This window comes from Mixophyes fleayi, chromosome 3 (assembly GCF_038048845.1).
Source record: "Mixophyes fleayi isolate aMixFle1 chromosome 3, aMixFle1.hap1, whole genome shotgun sequence".
Classification (NCBI taxonomy): domain Eukaryota; kingdom Metazoa; phylum Chordata; class Amphibia; order Anura; family Limnodynastidae; genus Mixophyes; species Mixophyes fleayi.
In genome coordinates, this window is record NC_134404.1 from 117,373,125 (window position 1) to 117,396,092 (window position 22,968).

The window sequence follows — 22,968 nt, forward strand, 5'->3', positions numbered from 1 at the left end:
CGCTGTGTCCAAGTTTCTAGGAGGCTTTGATTTGTACCATAAATCAGACTATAAATGAACAGAATAAGTGCGGATCGTTCCCTGTCACTGTATTACATTATTTGGCAAACAGAAGACTACGTAGGGGATTTTTTGGACGGAGTAAACGTAAGACCACCTGGATGTCCTCTATTTTATTAAACAAATGACAGAATTTGACCAATTTTACTGTAACACTGTTTTACTGTAGAATTTTACTGTACAACTATTATTATATCTGGAGTTCTGTAGCATATTCTGATGTGATATTATATAAATATCTACTTATAAATCACTGCAGCCATTTATTCCAGAAATTATGACTTTTTTATGCTAGTAAGGCCCAATGTGGGCATTAGATGGAGGAGACAGATTCAGCGCACTGTCTTGTAGGATAACAAGAACGATGGGCCCTGATACAATAGCAGTTAGGACACTGGGGCAATAATCCAGAGGACAGAGCGTCTCCATGCAAACTACTGTGGAAGACCTTGAAAAGAGATAAATAAAGCTCTGGGTTGAGAGCATAGTTAGTTGTCTACTCTCCCGAAATTTTCCGGGAGGCTCCCAAATTTCGTGGAGTCCTCCAAAGCTCTCGGAAGAGTAGGCAAACCTCCCGGGCCTTGAATTTCTGTATTTTATAGTAGGGGCGGGGCTATAGTGACGTAACGACATCGCAACGCCTCCTGCTACCCTCAGTCACATGATCTGTACTCTGGATCTCCTGGATTACAGATTTAAAAAGTAGGCAAATATGGTTGAGAGTGTTTATGTTCTATGAAATTGGGAGATATTACTACTTGATGTGTTTATATGAATACACCCGGGGTGATTGCTAGGTATATAATACACCCGGGGTGATTGCTGGGTATATAATACACCCGGGGTGATTGCTGGGTATATAATACACCCGGAGTGATTGCTGGGTATATAATACACCCGGGGTGATTGCTTGGTATATAATACACCTGGGGTGATTACTGGGTATATAATACACTCGGGGTGATTACTGGGTATATAATACACCCGGGGTGATTGCTGGGTATATAATACACCCGGGGTGATTGCTTGGTATATAATACACCCGGGGTGATTACTGGGTATATAATACACCCGGGGTGATTACTGGGTATATAATACACCCGGGGTGATTGCTGGGTATATAATACACCCACGGTGATTGCTGTATATACTACAGTAATAAAGTGTGTGAACAAAGCTTCAGTTTTGGTCTTATGGGACACTTGCGAGGAGAGAGTGCACCACGGCTGTGACTATCATCACATTGGAATATTAAGTGATATAATGATGGACTGACCAGGCTTGATAGCAGCTCCTCTCTTCCTTCAAGGATGTCGCATTTTCTCTCCTGTCCAGGGAATAATGCAGATATAAGGTCAGTTTTAGAGTGTGAGAGAGAAATAAGAGAGAAAGAGAGACAGAGAGAGAGAGTGACAGAGGGCGAGAGAGAGAGAGAGAGAGACAGAGGGTGAGAGAGAGACAGAGGGTGAGAGAGAGAGAGACAGAGATGGAGAAAGAGAGAGAGTGACAGAGAGTGAGAGAGAGACAGATAAATGTATGTCACACTTTCCGTACTTTTATTTTTCAGTACAGACAGTGGGCATCACATTATTAATCCCGTCTATAATGTGAATAGTAGGAAACTGAATCTGTACCGTGAGTCAGTTTCCAGCCGTTCGCATGGTGAGGGATATTAACCTTTTAGTGTCCCACTGCCACGCGGATGTCGGAGCAGGAACTGATGTGAATGTATATAGTCTCCGTAAGAGTAATGTGTATATGTTGCCGCTATATATATATATATATATATATATATATATATATATAAATATATAAAGCGCTCCTGAAAGCTGGAGGCTACACATGAAGCGTGGGATCATGCACAATGACATGTCACATACATGGTTCATAGTATCACAATGGCCATATTCCAATCATACCTCCCAGATGTCCTGATTTAGGTGGGACAGTCACGAATTGACGCCACTGTGCCGCCATTCCACCAGTCGGCACGTTTGTCCCCAGACAAGTTGGGGGGTTTGTTAGAGAAGGGGAATTGGAGACAGCCTAATGCTTCGGAAGCGCTTAGCACGGCCCCAGAGACCGTCACACGCCCCTCAGCCTGGCATGACCACACCGTGTTGTGATTACGTCTGTACGTGTATGTTTGTATGTATACAAATGGTTATAGATAGTTGTCATACCAACTGCTGCTTGATCCACAATTCTTCTGCCTCCACTTGCCGGCTCTCCCCCAGTTGTTTCCACAGGGTCTCAAGCTCATCATTATTCGACCTGGATAGACAAGTAGAGAATACATTCTTATTTACCTGCTTATTTAATATACACCAGTGCCAGACAAACAGCCAGGCATAGTCCGATCGGTGAGCAACAGGAAACGGGATCCATGGTACAAATAACAATCAGTTACAGGTTGTGAGTGTGACAACTATGGGGGGAGGGCCCTTGACAACACCACTAGAACTTTGAAAAAAAATCCCACCCCGACCATAATAAGGGATTTCCTGTTTCAGCCGTTACAGGCATCACAGGACGCACCAGATTGGGTGAGTGCAGGTACGTTTAATTTTTTTCTTTTATTATAATATAATTTTAGCTTTTTGTGGCGTTATCACTTTAATGTTTGCTGATAATACAAATGTTTCCCCTTTGCGATAAGGTGATAGCAGGGTTCAGAAACAGCACGTAATAGAAATCATCTCTGTAAAGAGCGAATGATGGAATATTTACATTTAATTATTCACATTCAATGCAGTTTAAAATGTGCAACATAAAATAAAACAAATATTTAAACTTACATACAGGAAAGGTGAATCTACACTGGGCAGTGGGCTATATATTATTATCGAGGAGAGGACAGGTCACTGCCTCCCACAACTTCCACAAAATCATCTAATTAAATACTCTGTGCTGATGGGGCACCTGCTCCTTCTACTATATAATTCTCAGTCTGTGGCTTCCTGCTGCCTCCATTACCCATCCACACATCATGTCACTGCCCCTGTCACATGCAGTCCTGTCCTCACTGACACATCACTCATCTCCTGATATACTCTGTGCTGTGCTCTAAACATTAACAGGTTCTCTCATACTTATCACATGCACCTTCACAATTAGACCTCACCTCATAACTCCTGTAAACAGCTTTCAATTGAGAGACTTATGAAAAACACAGTGGTGTGTTTGACTTCTTCGCTCTCTCTGAGCTGCCTCTCTGCACTGTCCCTGGGCAGTGTGGTCACTCACTATGATGTCAAGTGCGTGATGTCACAGTGCGTGATGTCACCAGGGCCTGTTGAAAGAGGCAGACCTGATAAAATAGGGACACTGCTGTGGCAAATTATAATGGGGGGTGTTTAGGAGCTGCCCATCCAAGCTCAGTTGTGTAAGAATGACCTTGTAGTGTGGAGCTCAGCCTGTGTTCCAATGAACATGGGGATATGTTCTTAATGTGGGCAGCACGGTGGCTTAGTGGTTAGCACTTCTGCCTCACAGTTCTGGGGCCCAATGGGGCAGGGACTGATGTGAGTGAGTTCTCTGTACATTGCTGTGGAATCAGTGGCGCTATATAAATAAATGGTGATGATGATGAATGTTCATTGTTGAATATATGGAATATATATCATAGGTGAAGGGGTTGCTGTATTTCCTGATGACAATTAAGGTCCAGGAAGGGCCCACAGTACATATTATGGAATTCAGAGTGAGACACATGGAGTGGGGTGACGTTATCTCCACCCAGAGTCCACAGGGTTTAATCTACCACATTAGAGAACTCTATATGGGCCCATTTCCAAAGAGGAAGGACAACTATGGCCTTACCCATATGCCCCGGCAGTCCCTGGTTATGTAGGACAGTCCCCACCAGAGTCATGACTGCGTAGATAGGGGGCGCAGTTAGTTTTATCACGAGGAAAGCAGAAATAATGATTATCAATGATTGGGGAGCGGGGATGTCTGACAATAAACATTGTTTACAAACTGCAGACTATGTGGGGTGTAATACATTTCCATTTGTCCCCCTTCACATAAGAACACTCCTACAGTGCTCCATTTATTCTGGGTTTTGGAACTGCCCCTATAAAAGCACTGTTTTCAGGTATACAGATTCACCTGTGTAAGGTGGAGAGAGAAACATCCAAACTTGTAACACATAACTAACCCCCCCCCTATTCATTAATTTCCACTACTTTTACATCCTTCGCCTAATATACTGCACGATGGCTCAGTGGTTAGCACTTCTGCCTCACAGCACTGTGGTCATGAGTTCAATTCCCGACCATGACCTTATCTGTGAGGAGTTTGTATGTTCTCCCCGTGTTTGAGTGGGTTTCCTCCAGGTGCTCCGGTTTCCTCCCACACTCCAAAAACATACTAGTAGGTTAATTGGCTGCTAACAAATTATTGACCCTAGTCTGCCTGTGTGTTATGGATTTAGACTGTAAGCTCCAATGGGGCAGGGACTGATGTGAGTGAGTTCTCTGTACAGCGCTGCGGAATTAGTGGCGCTATATAAATAAATAAATGGTGATGATGATGATATACTGCTCTGTTTAGACTTCTATATAATGTCAGACATTGCTGCTTTTTCTACCTCGCTTCTGGCAGACCCGGGGGCAGCTTGATGCTGGATTTCATTCCCTCTAGCAGAGGCAGCTTACTGGGGAAAACAGGTGCTTAATAATGATAATAATAATGAAAACGTGTTCTCACCATTAATGTAAATGTGCTAAACATGGACTTCTGAGTCCTTCTTGATGGTCATACCTGGAAACCGGAGCACCCAGAGGGTAGAACATACAAACTTCACACAGATAAGGCCCTGGATGGGAATTGAACTCATGAGCCCAGCGCTGATCATCATCATCAACATTTATTTATATAGCGCCAGCAAATTCCGTAGCGCTTTACAATTGGGAACAAACATTAATAAGACAATACTGGGTAATACATACATACAGAGAGGTAAGAGAACCCTGCTCGAAAGCTTACAATCTATAGGACAATGGGAGTTAGAAACACAAGGGCATGTGCTACATCATATTGCACAATGGACCAGCCAGACTGCAAAGGTAAAAGTACTGAGTGGGCTATGTGTGTTGCAATGTTGGTCAGAAGGTTGTTGTCTTGCGTTAGCAGTGTAGAGGATGGTAATAGGGTAATCTAGGGAAATTAAGATGATGGTTGAGGAATATCATAACCTTGTCTGAAGAGGTGGGTTTTCAGTAAACGCTTGAAGGTTTGAAGACTAGAGGAAGTCTTACTGTGCGTGGAAGGGAATTCCACAAAGTGGGTGCAGCCCGGAAAAAATCCTGTAACCGAGAATGGGAGGATGTGAGGAGAGTGGAGGAGAGACGTAGATCTTGTGCAGAACGTAGGTATCGAGTAGGGAGATATTTTGAGACAAGTGAGGAAATGTATGTCGGTGCAATTTTGTTGATGGCCTTGTATGTTAGTAGAAGAATTTTATATTGAATTCGTTGAAATACAGGCAGCCAATGTAGAGACTGACAGAGTGGCTCAGCAGAGGAATAACGGTTTGTAAGGAAAATCAATCTAGCCGTTGCGTGCAAAATAGATTGTAGGGGTTCAAGTCTGACTTTGGGAAGACCAGTAAGGAGGGAATTGCAATAGTCGATGCGGGAGATGATGAGTGCATGAATTAATGTTTTTGTGGTGTCTTGCGTCAGATATGTGCGTATTCTGGAAATGTTCTTTAGGTGTATGTAACATGATTTAGATATAGAGTTGATGTGGGGAATAAACGACAGTTGTGAATCAAGGATTACACCTAGGCAACAAGCTTGCGGGGTGGGATTTATATTCATGTTATCAACAGAAATAGAAATGTCAGGCAGGAAGCTTCTGTTTTTGGGTGGGAATATTATTAACTCAGTTTTTGAAAGATTGAGTTTGAGTTGGCGAGAAGACATCCAAGATGAAATGGCAGAAAGACAGTCAGTAATGCGAGACAACACAGATGGTGAAAGATCAGGAGAGGATAGATAAATTTGTGTATCATCCGCATAGAGTTGATACTGAAATCAAAAGGAGCTTATTAGTTTTCCAAGAGAAGTGGTGTAGATAGAGAATAGCAGAGGACCTAGGACTGAGCCTTGTGGAACTCCAACTGATAGGTGTTAGGAACCCCTCCAGCCGACACAACATAGCCCGGAGTCTACTCTGCCAGTCAGGTGTTCACTGGAGCCCCTGATGGTGGGGACAGACTGGGCTGCAGACTGACAGAAGGTCGTGAAGTGTGCACCGGCTGGGGAGAACCCAGGCAAGCGGAGTGGAATCCAAGCAGAGGTCAGGGGCCGGCAGCAGACAACAGTACGAATATACAAGCTGAGGTCAGGGGTCATGAGCAGACAGGAAGGTCGGTATTCAAGCCAGAGGTCAGGGTCACGAGATTCACAAGCAAAGTCCAAATCTAAGCTAAGGGTCATACACGGGTAACAGTCCAACAGGTTTTCACCAATTTCAGGCAGCAGCAGAAACAGGAGCAGATTAAGCAGACAGGAACTGGACGCTATAACCGGCAGGGAGGCTAAGCCCTCCCTTCCTTATATACAGAGTTTGGCCATTCAGGGCTTAGCCCTGAAATACATCCCAGGTGCGCTACCCAGCTAAATTAGCCCGCAGGCTACACTAGCGCATGCGCCCGGCTGCCTCACTTGCCGGGGCGCATCGATTGTTATACACGGCATCCGGCCGTTGCCTTGGCCCGAGAACCGGAAGTGACGCCCCGGTCGTCATGGGGACGGCCGGGACGTTCACTGACACCGGAAGTGAGTCACGGCGGTGCCCAAGGTCGCCTCGGCTCCTGACAATAGGAAGCGGAGCAAAGGTGGATCCAGAGAAATTAACACTGAAAGAGCGATTAGATAGTTAGGATGAGAACCAGGATAGGACAGTGCCTTCAAGACCTAGGGATTGTAGCGTTTGTATGAGGAGAGAGTGGTCAACAGTGTCAAATGCAGCAGAGAGATCCAGGAGAATTAGAAGAGAGTATTGGTTATTATTTTTTGCTGTGATCAAATCATTGACAACTTTGGTCAGCGCAGTCTCTGTGGAGTGTTGAGAGCGAAAGCCTGACTGAAGAGGAGCCTGACTGAAGAGGATCCAATAGGTTGTTTGCTGTAAGAAAGTGTTTGAGGCGGGAATAGGCAATTCTCTCGAGAAGCTTGGAGGGGCATGGGAGCTGGGAGATGGGGCAGTAATTTATGAGAGAGTTAGGGTCAGAATTCTGTTTTTTTTAAATGGGAGTAATCACTGCATGCTTGAAAAGTGCTGGAAAAATACTAGTAGAAAGAGATAGATTACAGATTTTAGTTAGAGGGGGAATGAGTACAGGAGACAGGGACATACCAATTTGAGAGGCAATGGGATCAAGAGGACAGGAGGTAGAGTAGGAAGATGAGAAGAGAGTAGAAACTTCCTCTTCATTTGTGGGATCAAATGAAGAGAGAGTGTCAGAGGGTGCTACAAAGGAATTGAGCAGATTGCTTGTCAAGGGAGATACCATTTCAAGCCTGATCTTATCAATTTTGTCCTTGAAATAGGAAGCAAGATCCTGTGCACTGATGTTAGTTGGAGGATTTGGGGCAGGAGGATTCAGAAGAGAGTTAAATGTGTTAAAGAGGCATTTGGGGTTAGAAGCCTGAGCATAGATGAGAGATCGGTAGAATGCTTGTTTAGCAATGTCCAGAGCATTTCTGTAGGAGTGGTAGATATCAGTATATGTTATGAAATCATTAGAGGCACAAGATGTACGCCAGTGACGTTCTGCTTTACGAGAAAGTTTTTGTAGAGTTCGTGTTACTGTAGTGTTCCACGGTTGGCAACGAATTCTACGGGAAATATGTAGTGTCGCTGGAGCCACTTGATCCAGGGCAATTGCTAGGGTTTGATGAAAATGGGGTACTGCCCGATCAGGGGAGGAGAATGTAGAAATTGGGGAGAGAAGGTGTTGGAGAGAGGTGGAAAACTGTTGAAAATCAATAGAGTTGATATTCCTGCGGGTACGAGGAGGCTTGGAAGAGTTTGACACTAGGGAGGGTAAAGAAATGGGGGTGAGCAAGTATATAATAAGGTGATGATCCGAGAGGGGGAAAGGAGTGTTAAGGAAATCAGAAACTGAGCATAGTCTAGAGAAAACAAGATCAAGACAGTGGCTATCCTGATGAGTAGCGGATTCAATCCACTGGGAGAGGTCAAGTGTGGAGGTTAGAGAGAGTAGTTTGGAAGCAGCATTGGAACGTGGATTAGAAATGTTGAAATCACCCATGATGATGGTGGGGATATCAGTAGATAAGAAGTGAGGGAGCCATGCAGAGAAGTGTTCAAGAAATTTATGGTGTGGACCAGGGGGGGCGATAGATGACAGCAACATGCATAGAGAATGGGTTAAAAATCCTAACAGCATGTACTTCCATAGATGTGAATGTGAGTGATGGGACACTTGGTATAACTGTGAATGTGCACTGTGGGGAGAGAAGTAGTCCAACCCCCCCTCCTTGTCTGCCTCCTGGTCTGTGGGTGTGGGTGAGATGGAGGCCACCATGTGAAAGGGCTGCAGGTGAGGCAGTGTCTGAATGCGTGAGCCATGTTTCTGTTGTTGCCAGAAGGTTTAGGGTTGTTTAAGAGGAAGAGATCATGTACGGAGGTAAGTTTGTTACAAACAGAGCGTGCATTCCAAAGGGCACATTTAAAGGACTTTGCAAGAGAGGGGAGACAGGTTATGTGTTTGAGGTTTGCCAGATTTCTGTAGTGTTCAGATATATGTGTGTGGGAGAAGTGAGGGGGACCTGGATTAGGTGATATATCACCAGCTAATAGAAGAAGGAAGGAAGAAAGGTAGGTAAGATGATTGTAAGATGTGTGTCCTTTTAGTTTCTGGCGGCAGGGTGAGGCTGTTAAAGTTATTGAATTTAAATAGGAAAAGAGTTCATGAGTGTTCACTAGAGGTGAGTGAAGTAATGAAGGGGCAATGTGGACAGAGGTGTGTGTTGCAGGATGGGTGAGGGATGATATAGTCCTAAAGATAATGCCATGAAAAGAGATAAAGAAAAATATTTTGGCAAGCATTGGGACTATTAGTCAAATAGCAAAAATGAGGAATTAAATGAATTGCCTAATTGATTGCAATGTCCAGTGTAATCAGATAAGTAGTGCAGAGCTAGGATGCAGCAAATGTAGTGTATTCCCCCCACACAAAGGGACCAAGGGCCAGGTTGCTTCGAAGGGGTTGTGACATGCGGCCAATCAGCGATACCATCGTGTGAATTAGCCGCTGATTGAAACATCTCCACATTACCTCAGTCTTAGAAGACAATACATTACATTGTCAATTAATTACATTTTCTTCTGTTACCAGGTGACCAAACAAACTCTGGTAGCAGCCCCATCACGGTAGTCCCATTGTCTCTTTGGACCTCTGTCTCTCAAGCTGACCGCGTTAGCCTGCATAGCTGTCCAGGAAGATGAGGGGGTCGGGCGAGTGGAGAGTGTCGCAGGCCCCTCTGCAAAACCACAACAAACAGAATCAGGTAATTACCCTTATTGTGTACAATATAGAATATAACACCACTAGACTTGTGTATATTCCTGTACCATTGTTCACTCTCTACCCTTGTTTTCTTTTCCAGGATTAAATGGATAACTCCAAATCAATTTGGTTTAAGATATTTTATTCACTTTTTCTTAGATGCGGAGCCACCACCCACTGTGAGTGACCAGTCAGAGGAGCAGGAGGAGGAGCTGTGAGAGATCCCGCCCTCCTCACCGCCTGCTGGTCCTGCACATTGTCCATCTGTGCGGTCACTGGAAGCAATAGATAAATGGGACAAGACCACCAAAGAGCTCCTAATAACCATCAATCGCAGCCTTCGGTAGAAGAAGCACCAGGAAGGAGTGCCAATTAGCACGGAGAAGAAGGGCCTGATGGAGAGCATTTTGAACGCTGTAAATGGGTTTGGCCAATCCCTGCAGCCATACTGAATCGGCTGCTCGCCGTGGCTCCAGAACCTTCCCCCACATGTGACCCCCGTGAGCCTGAGCCTAAGGAAGCAGAGGACTCAGGACCTGGCTCTGCTCCTACAGCCCCCAGCTGAAATAACAGCAACATATTGTAAAAAATATATAAAAATTATAAACTGCATAACCTGGATGTGTTTCACTCTATTAACCATAACCTCCTAATGACATATACAAGCTTACTTAACTTATCTAACAATAAAGACACTGAGACATATGAAAGTGGCTAAAGAAGGTCACAGTTTATTAATTATTTAATAAATGGCGGTGAAAGTGAACCGTGAGACAGCTAAATCAAACTAATATTTGGAACCAAGCGTGGATGGCTGACTCCACGTACCCGGGACACATCCTTAACTGCCTGGCCAACGCTAATTCTGACGTCAGAGTGACTAAGCCCCCTCCCGACTACGCAATGGCCGCCCTCAGATGCAGGCCAAGGGATCCTCATCAAAAAGGACCGCGTCACGTTCCTGGATGGGGATAGCACCTGTGGTCAAACAGCGATAACGCTGTAACGATCAGCCACTGCCCACAGTGACTTCCTACCAACTGTGCCTGCTCTGTGACGTGGGGAGGAACCAAATTAAAACTCATACGCCACGGAAACAGGGAGGTCAATAAAGGGCATGGGTGGGTGGGATCTCGAGCAGTAAATGAGAAAGGACATGTGACATGCTAGGACTTATATAGACAGATCTCCAGGCACTCCCCTTCCTTCTTCACTGGTTGGCCTGGGATGTGGCATCTTACTTGCAGGTAAGGTTAACCTCACTTACTGCCACATATATATGCGTCTAAGTGCTTTCGTTCATATGAGAGTACAGGTTGTTCATAGTCATGATGGGCAACATGTTCAGATGAGTAGATAAAATATATTCTGCATAGTGAAACGTGTGCTGAGTCCATTGTGAATTTTTTTGCTAAAGAATCTGCTATAAACACATCGCAGCCACATTCTCCTGCAGCGTGTATACATCATGGACTAAAAGTATCATTCCAAATTTCAATGGTTTAGGCCATCAATTACTATATATTTAGATTATACTTACAGCTGAAGTGTTGCTGAATCACATAATAATCGTCCGTTTCTGCAAGAAGCTCCTATATGTCAGGAAAAGGAGACAGAACATTTCTTTTTTTAAAAAAAGTAGTAATAAAAATGATATTAATTAAAAATAACATAGAAAACATTTAGCATAATATATAAATCATATGAAGCCAGAGTACCACTGACACATGCGGGATGGATACCATCTACATGTAGGAGCAGAAATCGACATTCGGCAGATCAGGCAATGTTTTTCCAGTCTTCAAATGTCCAGTTTTGGTGAGCCTGTGCCGCTGTAGTCCATAGTTTCCTGACGTGTTTGGCCCCCTCCAGACCTTTAATCACACCCCTCTCCCGGACTACACTTGCCGAAAGTAGGCAAGTATGCTGTAATCTGTGATGTAACTGCATTATTATAACATTGATGTTTTGCTAAACTGCATTATTACAGGTGTAATACGCAGCTTACTGTGTTTTCCCCTCCAAGATCCACATTATTTTCTGGGTAGAAAATATACTGAAAAGTTAATGTCCTCTGAATATTTTTATAAATACTCCCATCCTCTCGCTGGTCAATTTCTTGCCCATTTCTTTTCCAATTCTTGGTCCCTGTCCTGATATAATGACATTTATTAAAGATTGGGGGGTACATAGGGGGAGGCAAACTGGGGCAGCTGTCGCAGGCAGCAATATTTAGGGGGCAATAGAACAAAAACTATTATTATTTTCAAAATGCCAACTTTCTTGGTGCAGATATAAAATATAAATGGTATTTACTTTGGTAGCTCTAATAATCTAATAATGCTTAAAATGAAAATATTTGTCTTTTATAATGTACACAAATCATATACAAATGTTTATGGTAGATGTCTTTCTTAACATTAATGAATTAATTTAACACAGGGAACCGCAGTTGGGGGCAGACTATTCTGTAGCAGGTGAAATGGGTGTCGGATGGTTTGTGAAAATGTGAATTAGTTAAATATACTATATTTTAGTTTCCAGCCATCACCTCTTGATTTACAATGGGCAAATTGAAGATTCGGCGGCACAAATGCAGCTCTGGAACCGCAGTGGTTTTTACAGCTGCAGTCTCAGTTAATGTTATAGGTTTGCAGGGCAGAATGGTCACAGTTATAGAGGAATTGACATCTGCACACAACGGGGAGGCGTTTGGTGGAGTCAGGGCGTTCGGTTCCTGGCGCGTCACAGAGTAGGTACACCGATGCACCTCATTTTGCAGAGCAGCGCATGAACGAGATTTGAAATGATTGTAATGAGGTGTGTCCCTTGCCAGGTGCGGCCTTTCCCACTCTGCAAATGAATTTTAATTTTACACCAGCTCAGAACTGGGAGTACTCAGCCGTCCGCACTAGTATTCGGAACTTAAACTAGCCCCCTAGTTGGAGCAAGAGATACATCAGTAAACCAGCGTACTTCTGTGTGCACCTGAGTTTGTCTTGGACATGACTGTACGAGAACACCCTTACTGTATATTGCCTACGTGTGTTCGCCCATTCCCCACCCTGTTCACTCCCCTAAATCGGTGGCTGTAGTAAGTGTCTTTGCACTCATAGGTGACTTGGACGTGGCTGCGTTCAATTGCGTACCGTCCGGGTCTAGGCAAGCGCAGGGTATTTTCTGCTGACGATAGCACCCATTTGCGGGATACGTTCCTTAATGACTCAAACCTAAGGTGTGCATTGAATGAGGCATCTGATTGGACCTGAATCACAGCTATCAATTTAGATGCTTCATTTTTATCCACATTACTGACCATAGGAGATGGAATACCCTGGACAACTGCATTCCTCTGTACTGAAAACAGTCTTCCTTCCCAAGCTTCACTTCCACAACCCAAGTCCCCTGGAATCTGCCATAATCCACAGACTAGACTAGCTTTAGAGAGTCGCAGACATATGCTCACATTGAAACAGTGTAATAGTCACAAACAGTCTGGGGTATCTGCAGTATGCATGACCAGTATCCTTGAAGAAGAGGGGCAAGTGCAGCATTTGGAGGGGGGATTTGAAATGTAAATGGTGTCGTAAAATGATCACAGGGGAAAACACATGATATTCATTTTTCCTATTTTGCCATCTCTTTTTGCCTATTAAAAGTATTTACCACTTTGAGATTTTTACACATTTTACTTTCTAACATCATAGAATCATAATGGATTTATCCCAGAATCCCTCCCACTGATAAAAACATAACAGTCCACAATGCCAAAACAAAATAGCTAAACATTTTTCTTAAGTAATTACAAATATAAAACAGACAACGATTGCTTGAGCATTTTGCCCAAGTAAACCCTGCTGTAATTAGTTGTCTTCAGAGGTCACATAAGTAATTGGATCCCACCTGTGTACAATTAGTGTTTCACGTAATCTGAAAATAAACACACGTGTCTGTGAGAGGTCCTACAGTTGGTCAAAGCTTCATCATGAAGTTCAAAGAAAATTCAAATAGAACATGTTAATGATCAGCACTGGTCAGAAGAAGGTTATAATGAGATTTCCAAACTGTTTACCATCCCCCAGAGCACTATCACATCCATCATAAAGAAATTAAGATAATGTGGCACAGCTGTGAATTTGTCTAGAACAAAACTGAATATCCCTCCGAGAAGGGCACTTGTCAGGGTACCCACCAAGAGGAGCCTGGCAGCTCTGTCAGTTTAGATTTCCATTGCAGAGTTGATAGAAACTATCCATAGGACAACAGTAGCCTGGCTACATGAAATCTTGCCTAGAATTTGTCTGAAAGCATGGGGAAGATCTTTATACCAAGTGGAGAAAGATTATCTGTCCTGATGAGACCAAGATTGAACGTTTGGCTTCAATGCCAGGCAGAAATCTAATGCAGCACGTGATTCCAAAAGAACGATCCCTACATTGAATCATGCTGGTGGTATAATGTTATGGGATTTTTCCTCTGCATCAAGGACTGGAAAACTTGATAAAATCGAGGGCAAATTGAGTGGACTAAGATGTAGCCAAATCTTGCAGGAAAACCTGCTGCAGTCAACAGCCGGTCATTGAGCCGAAGCGTACAGCAAATGCCACATTGGAGTGGCTTAAATACCAAGCAAATCATTGATCCAGAGTAGCCCGGTCAAAGCTAAGTCACATTCCCAATCTGTGGAATGGTTTGAAAATTCCCCACCAAGGGTCCTCTTGTAACTGAAAATGACAAAGCAGAATTGGCGAAAATTGCAGTTTCTTGGTGTGCAAAGCAGGTAGAAGATTGCCCAAATATACTCACGGCTTTAATTCCTGCTAAATGAGTTTCTACCAAGTATAAAAATAAGGGTGTGAATATATATGCAACCAGTCATTTTTTTTTTTGCAATTATTTAAACTAAAGCTTTAGAGATGTATTTTATATTTGTCAAATGTATTTAGATCGGTGTTAAGAATTACCATATAAATTCATTTTGATTACATAATATAAGAGAAGAAAATAAAATAAAATGGGAAGAGTGGGGGAGGGGGTGAACACTTTTATATAACACTGTATATAACAGACACACATGGATGGTATATATGGATCCTGATTAGTATAATTTACAAACAACATTATAAAATAAATATACAATTTTCACTCTGCATCTTTTGAACAATGTTTCATGATTTGGGGGGATTTCGATCATCTGTAATAACTCCCCAATGAAGAGCAATTACCGGCACAGACTTACTAAAGTTCCTAGCAATAAAACGAGTTCGAAATGTTCTTGTTCCACCTCAACTCTCATAGTGCATAGATTTCTGGCCGCAGGAAACGTATAAATGATGTGACAGTAAAAGCTACTTAAATAGAGAAGGTTGGTTCTCCCAGGTTTTGTAAGTTACTCAGTATTGTTTAATCGGAAACATATGAAAAAGGATCGACGCTTGATGTTCCCCTTTGGAAAGTAGCATGGATGAAAGAAAACACCTCTTCTCTGGTCAACCACGTTATTAAGTACAGTCCATCGTTATACAGCGATCTACATTACAATGAAAGCACTGGCTAAACATACACTAGGAGGTCTTGATGAAGTTTGATTTCACATGATTGCCCTTTTGTGCATATAATTTACATATAAAACTGTTCTCTCTGTGCTGTTAGCCATTATGCAATGTGTTATTTTGTTATTATAATTATAACCGGGCTTGTTCATCAAAGGGTTTTTAGCTGACAGGAGTTGAACCCAGTGCGGTTTTCTGCTGCTGCAGCCCATGCATTTCCAGGTTCTACGCGCTGTGCAGTCAGACATGCCCCTCTGCCTACCACCGCTATAACACATTGGTTATTTGAGTTACTGACACCTCCCTGTCAGCTTGAACCATTGCGCACCATTCTCTGTAAACTCCAGAGGGGATCAGCACTTTCTGAGATGATCAAACCACCCGGTCTGGCATCAACAATCATTCCACGATCAAATTCACTTGGATCACTTTTCTTCCCCATTTTGGTGTTTGGTCTGAACAACAACTGAACCTTTTCAGCCTGTCTGCATGCTTTTATGATTGTGTTGCTGCCACATGATTGGCTGATTAGATATTTGCATTAACGAGCAGGTACACAGGTGCTTCTTGGCCTTTTGGCTAAGAGTAGGTGTACATGCCTGTCACGAACAGCACTCACCTGAGTCTGCGCGATGCAAATGTGACACAGGGTCAACCACAAAGACAACCACCTGGTCTGTCTAAAATTATTAAATACTTCCCTATCTATGCCACACACTAGCTTTGCGATACTAAGTACCACCACCAAGGTTGTTTCGGATAAGAGCTGACACTCTTATTTAGGAAGCCTTCGGTTCTCCCTAGCATTAATCCAACACAATTTACTTTAATCAGAGTTCACTTAAAACCACAAAGTTTGCACAGTTTCAATTAGGTAGCGTCTGGACCAAACTGTCACGTGAATTCATAAGAACACAGAGACTAGAACTTATTAAGTGTAATTTAATATGGAAGATACATCCACAATGCTTAAGATAAAAAGATAATAAAATGACATACAAATATATTGCAATTGTTTCTTATAAAATAAAAAGGATAAAACACAGAATTGATACCTCACTTAGAATCAAGTTTGTGGTGCCGGGAGGAGCAGAACAAATGGGACTTCTCCAATTAAATGACTCCCTCAGAAGAACCAGGAGTTACATTTTCAGTACAGTTTTAAAACCCAGCTACAGGACCCCCCCCCCCCCCAGCCCCCTTTCCTGTGAGGTTAGAACCAACAGGAGGGAAGAATGCAAATTAGGGTCTTATGCCTTTGCTGTTTGAATACCTTTAAGTCAAGTTTTCTTTACACCGTCCTAACTTTGCAACAGTATGGTTTACAAACATGATTTTACCTTCACGCACCAGGTCCTAAGTTTCCCTTCATCTGCATACCACACATGCCTCTGGTATGTATGATATTGGAGAAAATGATATGATATTTTCCTGTGACCTTATTCAGCTTGAATCTGTCATTAACATACAACCCAGTCTCTGCAGTCGGCATATCTGGGGCCTCCCAAACAGGTGTGAGATTTCATTGTCTAGCAAGAGATTTCTTCAAAGGCCTTCACATTTGCGTCCTGCCATACATGGTATAAGGTGCTACCCTTATCTACCACCCCCCCTCTGGGTAGTTTATCATCCACAAAACCCCTTGATCTAACAGCTTCTAAGAGAACCATGTCACACTATCTCTAGGAAGTAATTCACAAACATATAGTGCAGATTTACGCCTAAAAATTAGCTTGCACATGACACCTCCCCGTTCTAGAGGGTGGCAGGGAAATTGTTACCTACAGGACGATTTCCCTGCTCACCTGACACAAGGCTTTCATTCTGACGTGATAATCCATCTGCATTACCATGGTGGCTCCCTTTTCGGTGCTGAACAGTGAAAGTGTATTGCTGGAGGGTCAGACTCCACCGGAGCAACTTCCCATTGTCTCCAGCCACTCTGTGCAACCAGATGAGAGGGTTGTGATCTGTGATTACCGTAAAGTCCCGTCCATACAGGTAGGACTGCAACTTTTGCAAGGCCCACACTATAGCTAAACACTCCTTTTCCACAACTGCGTAGGCCACCTCTCTGGGAAGCAGCTTCCGACTAAGGTACAGGATGGGGTGCTCTTCCCCTTGTTGATTCACTTGGCTGAGTACAGCTCCCAGCCCATAGTTGGAGGCATCCGTTTGCACTGTAAACCTCCGGTCAAAATCAGGAGCTTGCAATACTGGGGATTGGGTAAGTGCAGACTTCAATGCGGTGAATGCTTCTTCACAGTCTGGGGTCCAAGTCACCACTTGGGGCAACTTCTTTTTTGTAAGGTCAGTAAGGGGCTTAGCTAAGGAGCTATATTGGGGTACGAATTTTCGGTAATATCCAGCGGTCCCCAAAAAGGACATAATCTGTTTCTTGGTCTTAGGAGTGGGCCATGCAGCAATAGCATCTACCTTAGTTGGCTCGGGACGCAGGGTACCTCCTCCTACTCGGTGCCCCAAGTACTGCACCTCATTCATACCAATCTGACATTTCTCAGGTTTTATGGTTAAACCCGCCCCCACTATTTTAGCTAGCACACTGCTCAAGTGGATCAAATGTTCTTCCCAGGTCTGACTAAACACAGCAATGTCATCTAGGTAGGCTACAGCATGCCTCTCTTGGCCCTCTAGCAGGCTATCAACGAGTCGCTGGAAGGAGGCAGGGGCATTTTTCATCCCAAAGGGCATGACCAGGAACTCATACAGACCAAACGGGGTGATAAATGCGGACCGCTCCTGAGCCTCAGGCGTCAGAGGGATCTGCCAATAACCCCTACTCAGATCCATAATGGTTATATAGCGAGCATGGCTAACCGTTCTAGCAATTCATTTATCCTGGGCATGGGATAGGCATCAAACACAGTAGCCTCATTTAACCTCCTATAATCCACACAGAACCGGGTTCCACCACATTTTTTTGGGGATCAGCACTACTGGTGCAGCCCAGGAGCTGTGGGACTTCCTAATTACCCTAGCTCCAACATTTCTTCAATCTCCCTTTTCATATCTGTCTGCACTTCCAGGGAAATTCGATAAGCTGTCTGTCTGAGGGGAGGCTGATCGCCTGTGTTTACATGATGAACAACTAGATGTGTTTGCCCTGGCTTCCCTGTAAAATGATTCTGATAGGGCCTCAATGTCACAAACAGCTGATCTAGCTGTACTTCTGTCAAGCTCTCACTACACTGGGTGTTCTCCAATGATCTCCCACTCTTGGCAGAGGCCACTAAGTCTAACAAGGGGTCTGGCTCCTGGTCCTCTTCAGGTAAGCTACATACAGCTAATACAGAGACCCCCCTTTCGTGGTAGGCCTTTATCATGTTCACATGATATACCCTGTGCCTCTTCCGACCCTCATCCCTGGCTACACATAATTGACATCATTGATGCATTGAACTATCAAGAAGGGGCCCTCCCACGAGGCTGTAACTTATTCTGCCGCATAGGAACCAATACCAGAACTTTCTGACCCACTTCAAAGATACGCTCCCCAGCACTGCGGTCATACCATTGCTTCTGCTTAGTCTGGGCAGCCTTCAGATTACTATGCACCATCCCCATTAGGGATTGCATCCTCTCCCTGAACTGCACCACATAGTGGACCACAGAGGTTTCGGGGTGATTAATTTCCCTTCCCAATCCTCTTTGATCAGATCTAAGGGACCGCGCACCTTGCGCCCATACAGGAGTTCAAAGGGGGAGAAGCCAGTGGATTCCTGCGGCACCTCCCTGTACGCAAACAGGAGGTGCGGCAGAAACCTCTCCCAGTCTCTCCCCTGGGACTCCACAAAGGTTCTTAGCATCTGTTTGAGAGTACCATTAAAACGCTCACACAGGCCGTTAGTCTGTGGGGTGGTAGGGGCTGGCTATGAGGTGTTCCACGTGCATCTTTTTGCAAAGGCTTTGCATTAAATTAGACATAAACTGTGTGCCCTGATCAGTTAACATTTCCTTGGGGAATCCTACCCTGGAGAAAATGGTTATGAGGGCATCGGCCACCTTGTCAGCCCGTATTGAGGAGAGGGCCACCGCTTCGGGGGTACCGTGTGGCATAGTCCACCACAAGGAGAATAAATTGTTTTCCAGAGCTGCTGGGAATGGCAAGGGGTCCTATAATGTCCACAGCTACCCGCTCAAAGGGTTCTGCTATTATTGGCAGGGGCACTAGAGGGGCGTGTCCCACATCACCAGGCTTCCCCACCATCTGACAGGCATGACAAGATCGACAATAATTGGCAATATCTTTGCCCATTTCTGGCCAGTAAAACTTTTGCTTTAAGCGAGACTTAGTTTTCTTTATGCCTAAATGCCTTGCCAGCGGGACCTCATGAGCTACCCTGAGTAACCCTTCCCGATACATAAGGGGTACCACTAGCCGTTTCTCAATCACCCCCGCCTCAGGTAAATCTCTGGCTACACTTTCCTTATACAACCTTCCCTGTTCCCAAAACACTCTTTCTTTATCAGACTCAGTGGGAGGACTGCCTGCTAGGCACCTCAGTGTTTCCAGTGTAGTGTCAGTCTGCTGTGCTTGTTGAAAAGCCTGGCTTCTCACTTGCTGCTCAGTGTCTGGTGACAAAGGTAAGGCATCTGTAACTGCATGTGCTGGAGGGAGGGGGGTTAGAGGGGGAGTTTCTGGGTCAGAGGGACTTTCTACCTCTCTCTCAGGAGTTAATTGTGAGGACCTATCCTTCTCTGCTTGCCTGCGTGTGACCACTGACACTGAGGAAATAGTTACATCCCCTACCTCCTTGGATACAGACAGTTTACCTAGATCGGATACAATTGAGCAATCATTTTCCGTCTCACATCCTAGTTTACAGATTTCAGATACAACTGAACAAACATTTTCCCTGTCACATCCTGATACCTGGGAAAAAACATGGTTAAGGTCAGAGTCCACAACATCACTACTAGCAACATAACGAGATAACATCCTGCCTAAATCAGTTCCAAGCAAAACATTGGTAGGAATATTGTCCGATACCCCGACTTCCCTTAGACCTCTTCCAGCACCCCAGTCCAGATAGACCCAGGCCATAGGCACAGCAGGGTGTATTCCTCCCACCCCTTGCACAACAATAGTTTTCCCTGGAATTATATCCGATGACCCCACCAACTCTGAACGCACCAGGGTAACATCAGCACCCGTGTCTCTTAACCCCACAGTTACCTTGTCACCGACAGTGACCGTTTGCAGATTGTCATTCCGGCTCACTTGGGATCCCGCAACACACAGGACAGCTGGAGCAGACCGGGGAGGAGGTGGTTCCACAGTGGAGGCTGTAGATGTCTTTCGGTCTGGACAGGCGGCACTGAGGTGCCCTGTCCTGTTGCAAATAAAACAACGGCGGGTGTCTCCCTGAACAGGCTTGGCCTCCACCCTCCCAAAAGATGAAGAAACAACAGCAGGTGAAGGTGCTCCTCCGGGCCGCTCCCCTTTACAGGCAGACTGTCCTGGCACAAAAGTTCCTCTTTTAGCTGCAGGGGCCCGGGTGACAGTGTACTTGTCAGCCAGTCTAGCTGCTTCCGCAGATGATGCAGGGTCCCGATCCACTACCCATTTCTTCACATCAGCTGGGCACAAAGTCAGAAACTGCTCCTGGATCATCAAATCTTGCAGAGCATCAAAGGTGGTGATCTGTAGCCCTCCAACCCACTGTTTGAAGAAAGCACACAGCTGGGCCACAAGTCCTGAATATGTGTCAGAGGCACTGAGTTTTAAATCTCTGAATTTCTGCCTATGCGCCTCTGGGGTGATGTTAAAACGTTGCAACAGGGCACTTTTGATTGCCTCAAAATTTCCGTCCATCTCAGGTGGAAGATCTGCAAAGGCCTCTAATGCTTTACCTCGCAAACCAGGGGTTAGATATTGTGCCCACTGATCTTTGGCCAGTCCATACTGTCGGCAAGTCTTTTCAAATCCACGCAAAAAAGTATCCAAATCCCCATCTTTTTCCAATACAGGGAAATTCTCAGGACGGGGTCTGCTAATACCAGCCTCTCTGGCTTCTGGCTGGCGTTTGAGCTTGGCAAGCTCCAGCTCATATCTCCTCTCTGCCTCTTGCTCGGCAGATTCTCTTTCTGCCTGTCGCTCTGCTTGGCGCTCCGCTGCCTCCATAGCAGCACGCCTCTCCTGACGGTCTGCAGCTTCCTTCTCCTGGAACTGCTGTATGAGTTGCATTTTAGTTGTAATGTCCGCTGGGCCCAAATATTTTAGGGCAGTTTGCAAATAAACGTCCATAGCAGTGTCCACACATGAACCATTAGAATCATCCGAAATTGACAGTCCCTGGTTTTGAGGAATTCCCACAGTCAGGTCCACTTCTGAGTTCTGGCTATGCTCTTCCTCGGACACAGCTGTGAGTTGCTGATCCCTCTGCACAAGAGCTTCAATCAATTGCTCCTTGCTTTTGCCACTGGTGGGAATTCCTCCATCCTCACAGTCTGAAATCAGCGCCTCCTTTGTCAAGCGTTTATATGCAGCCGCCATCTCCTCCGCTTAATGCCAAATAAAAAAAAGATAAGAAAAAAAAGAGAAGGGGAGGGAAAGAAACAATTGCTGTATGTCTTATAATGTTTTAAGCATTGAGTTCAGTCTCTGGTGAATTAGTCTGTATTTCCTCTCTCAGGGATTACACACCCTAATTCAATTAAGTTCCTAAAAAATTAAAAATATATCCCACAAGCTTGCCACGAATTTGTCACGAACAGCACTCACCTGAGTCTGCGTGACGCTTATGTGACACAGGGTCAACCTCAAAGACAACCACCTGGTCTGTCTAAAATGATTAAATACTTCCCTATCTATGCCACACACTAGCTTTGCGATACTAATTACCACCACCAAGGTTGTTTCGGATAAGAGCTGACACTCTTATTTAGGAAGCCTTCGGTTCTCCCTAGCATTAATCCAACACAATTTACTTTAATCAGAGTTCACTTAAAACCACAAGGTTTGCACAGTTTCAATTAGGTAGCGTCTGGACCAAACTGTCACGTGAATTCATAAGAACACAGAGACTAGAACTTATTAAGTGTAATTTAATATGGAAGATACATCCACAATGCTTAAGATAAAAAGATAATAAAATGACATACAAATATATTGCAATTGTTTCTTATAAAATAAAAAGGATAAAACACAGAATTGATACCTCACTTAGAATCAAGTTTGTGGTGCCGGGAGGAGCAGAACAAATGCGACTTCTCCAATTAAATGACTCCCTTAGAAGAACCAGGAGTTACATTTTCAGTACAGTTTTAAAACCCAGCTACAGGACCCCCCCCCCCCCCCCCCCAGCCCCCTTTCCTGTGAGGTTAGAACCAACAGGAGGGAAGAATGCAAATTAGGGTCTTATGACTTTGCTGTTTGAATACCTTTAAGTCAAGTTTTCTTTATACCGTCCTAACTTTGCAACAGTATGGTTTACAAACATGATTTTACCTTCACACACCAGGTCCTAAGTTTCCCTTCATCTGCATACCACACATGCCTCTGGTATGTATGATATTGGAGAAAATGATATGATATTTTCCTGTGATCTTATTCAGCTTGAATCTGTCATTAACATACAACCCAGTCTCTGCAGTCGGCATGTCTGGGGCCTCCCAAACAGGTGTGATATTTCATTGTCTAGCAAGAGATTTCTTCAAAGGCCTTCACATTTGCGTCCTGCCATACATGGTATAAGGTGCTACCCTTATCTACCACCCCCCCTCTGGGTAGTTTATCATCCACAAAACCCCTTGATCTAACAGCTTCTAAGAGAACCATGTCAC

The 22,968-nt window shown here is 44.3% G+C and overlaps 1 protein-coding gene and 1 long non-coding RNA gene across 2 annotated transcripts in view; one reads left to right on the plus strand and one right to left on the minus strand.

Moving 5' to 3' along the window:
- LOC142142755 (uncharacterized) overlaps positions 1 to 22,968 on the plus strand; it is a 258,356-nt gene that overhangs the window by 141,804 nt on the left and 93,584 nt on the right. The window lies entirely within an intron of this gene.
- LOC142142510 (uncharacterized) lies at positions 16,918 to 21,370 on the minus strand. Its single transcript, XM_075200395.1, has 2 exons — positions 19,957 to 21,370; positions 16,918 to 17,378 (listed from the first exon to the last, which is right to left on the minus strand). Exons 1-2 carry the CDS (start codon positions 21,368 to 21,370, stop codon positions 16,918 to 16,920), a joined length of 1,875 nt encoding a protein of 624 aa, XP_075056496.1.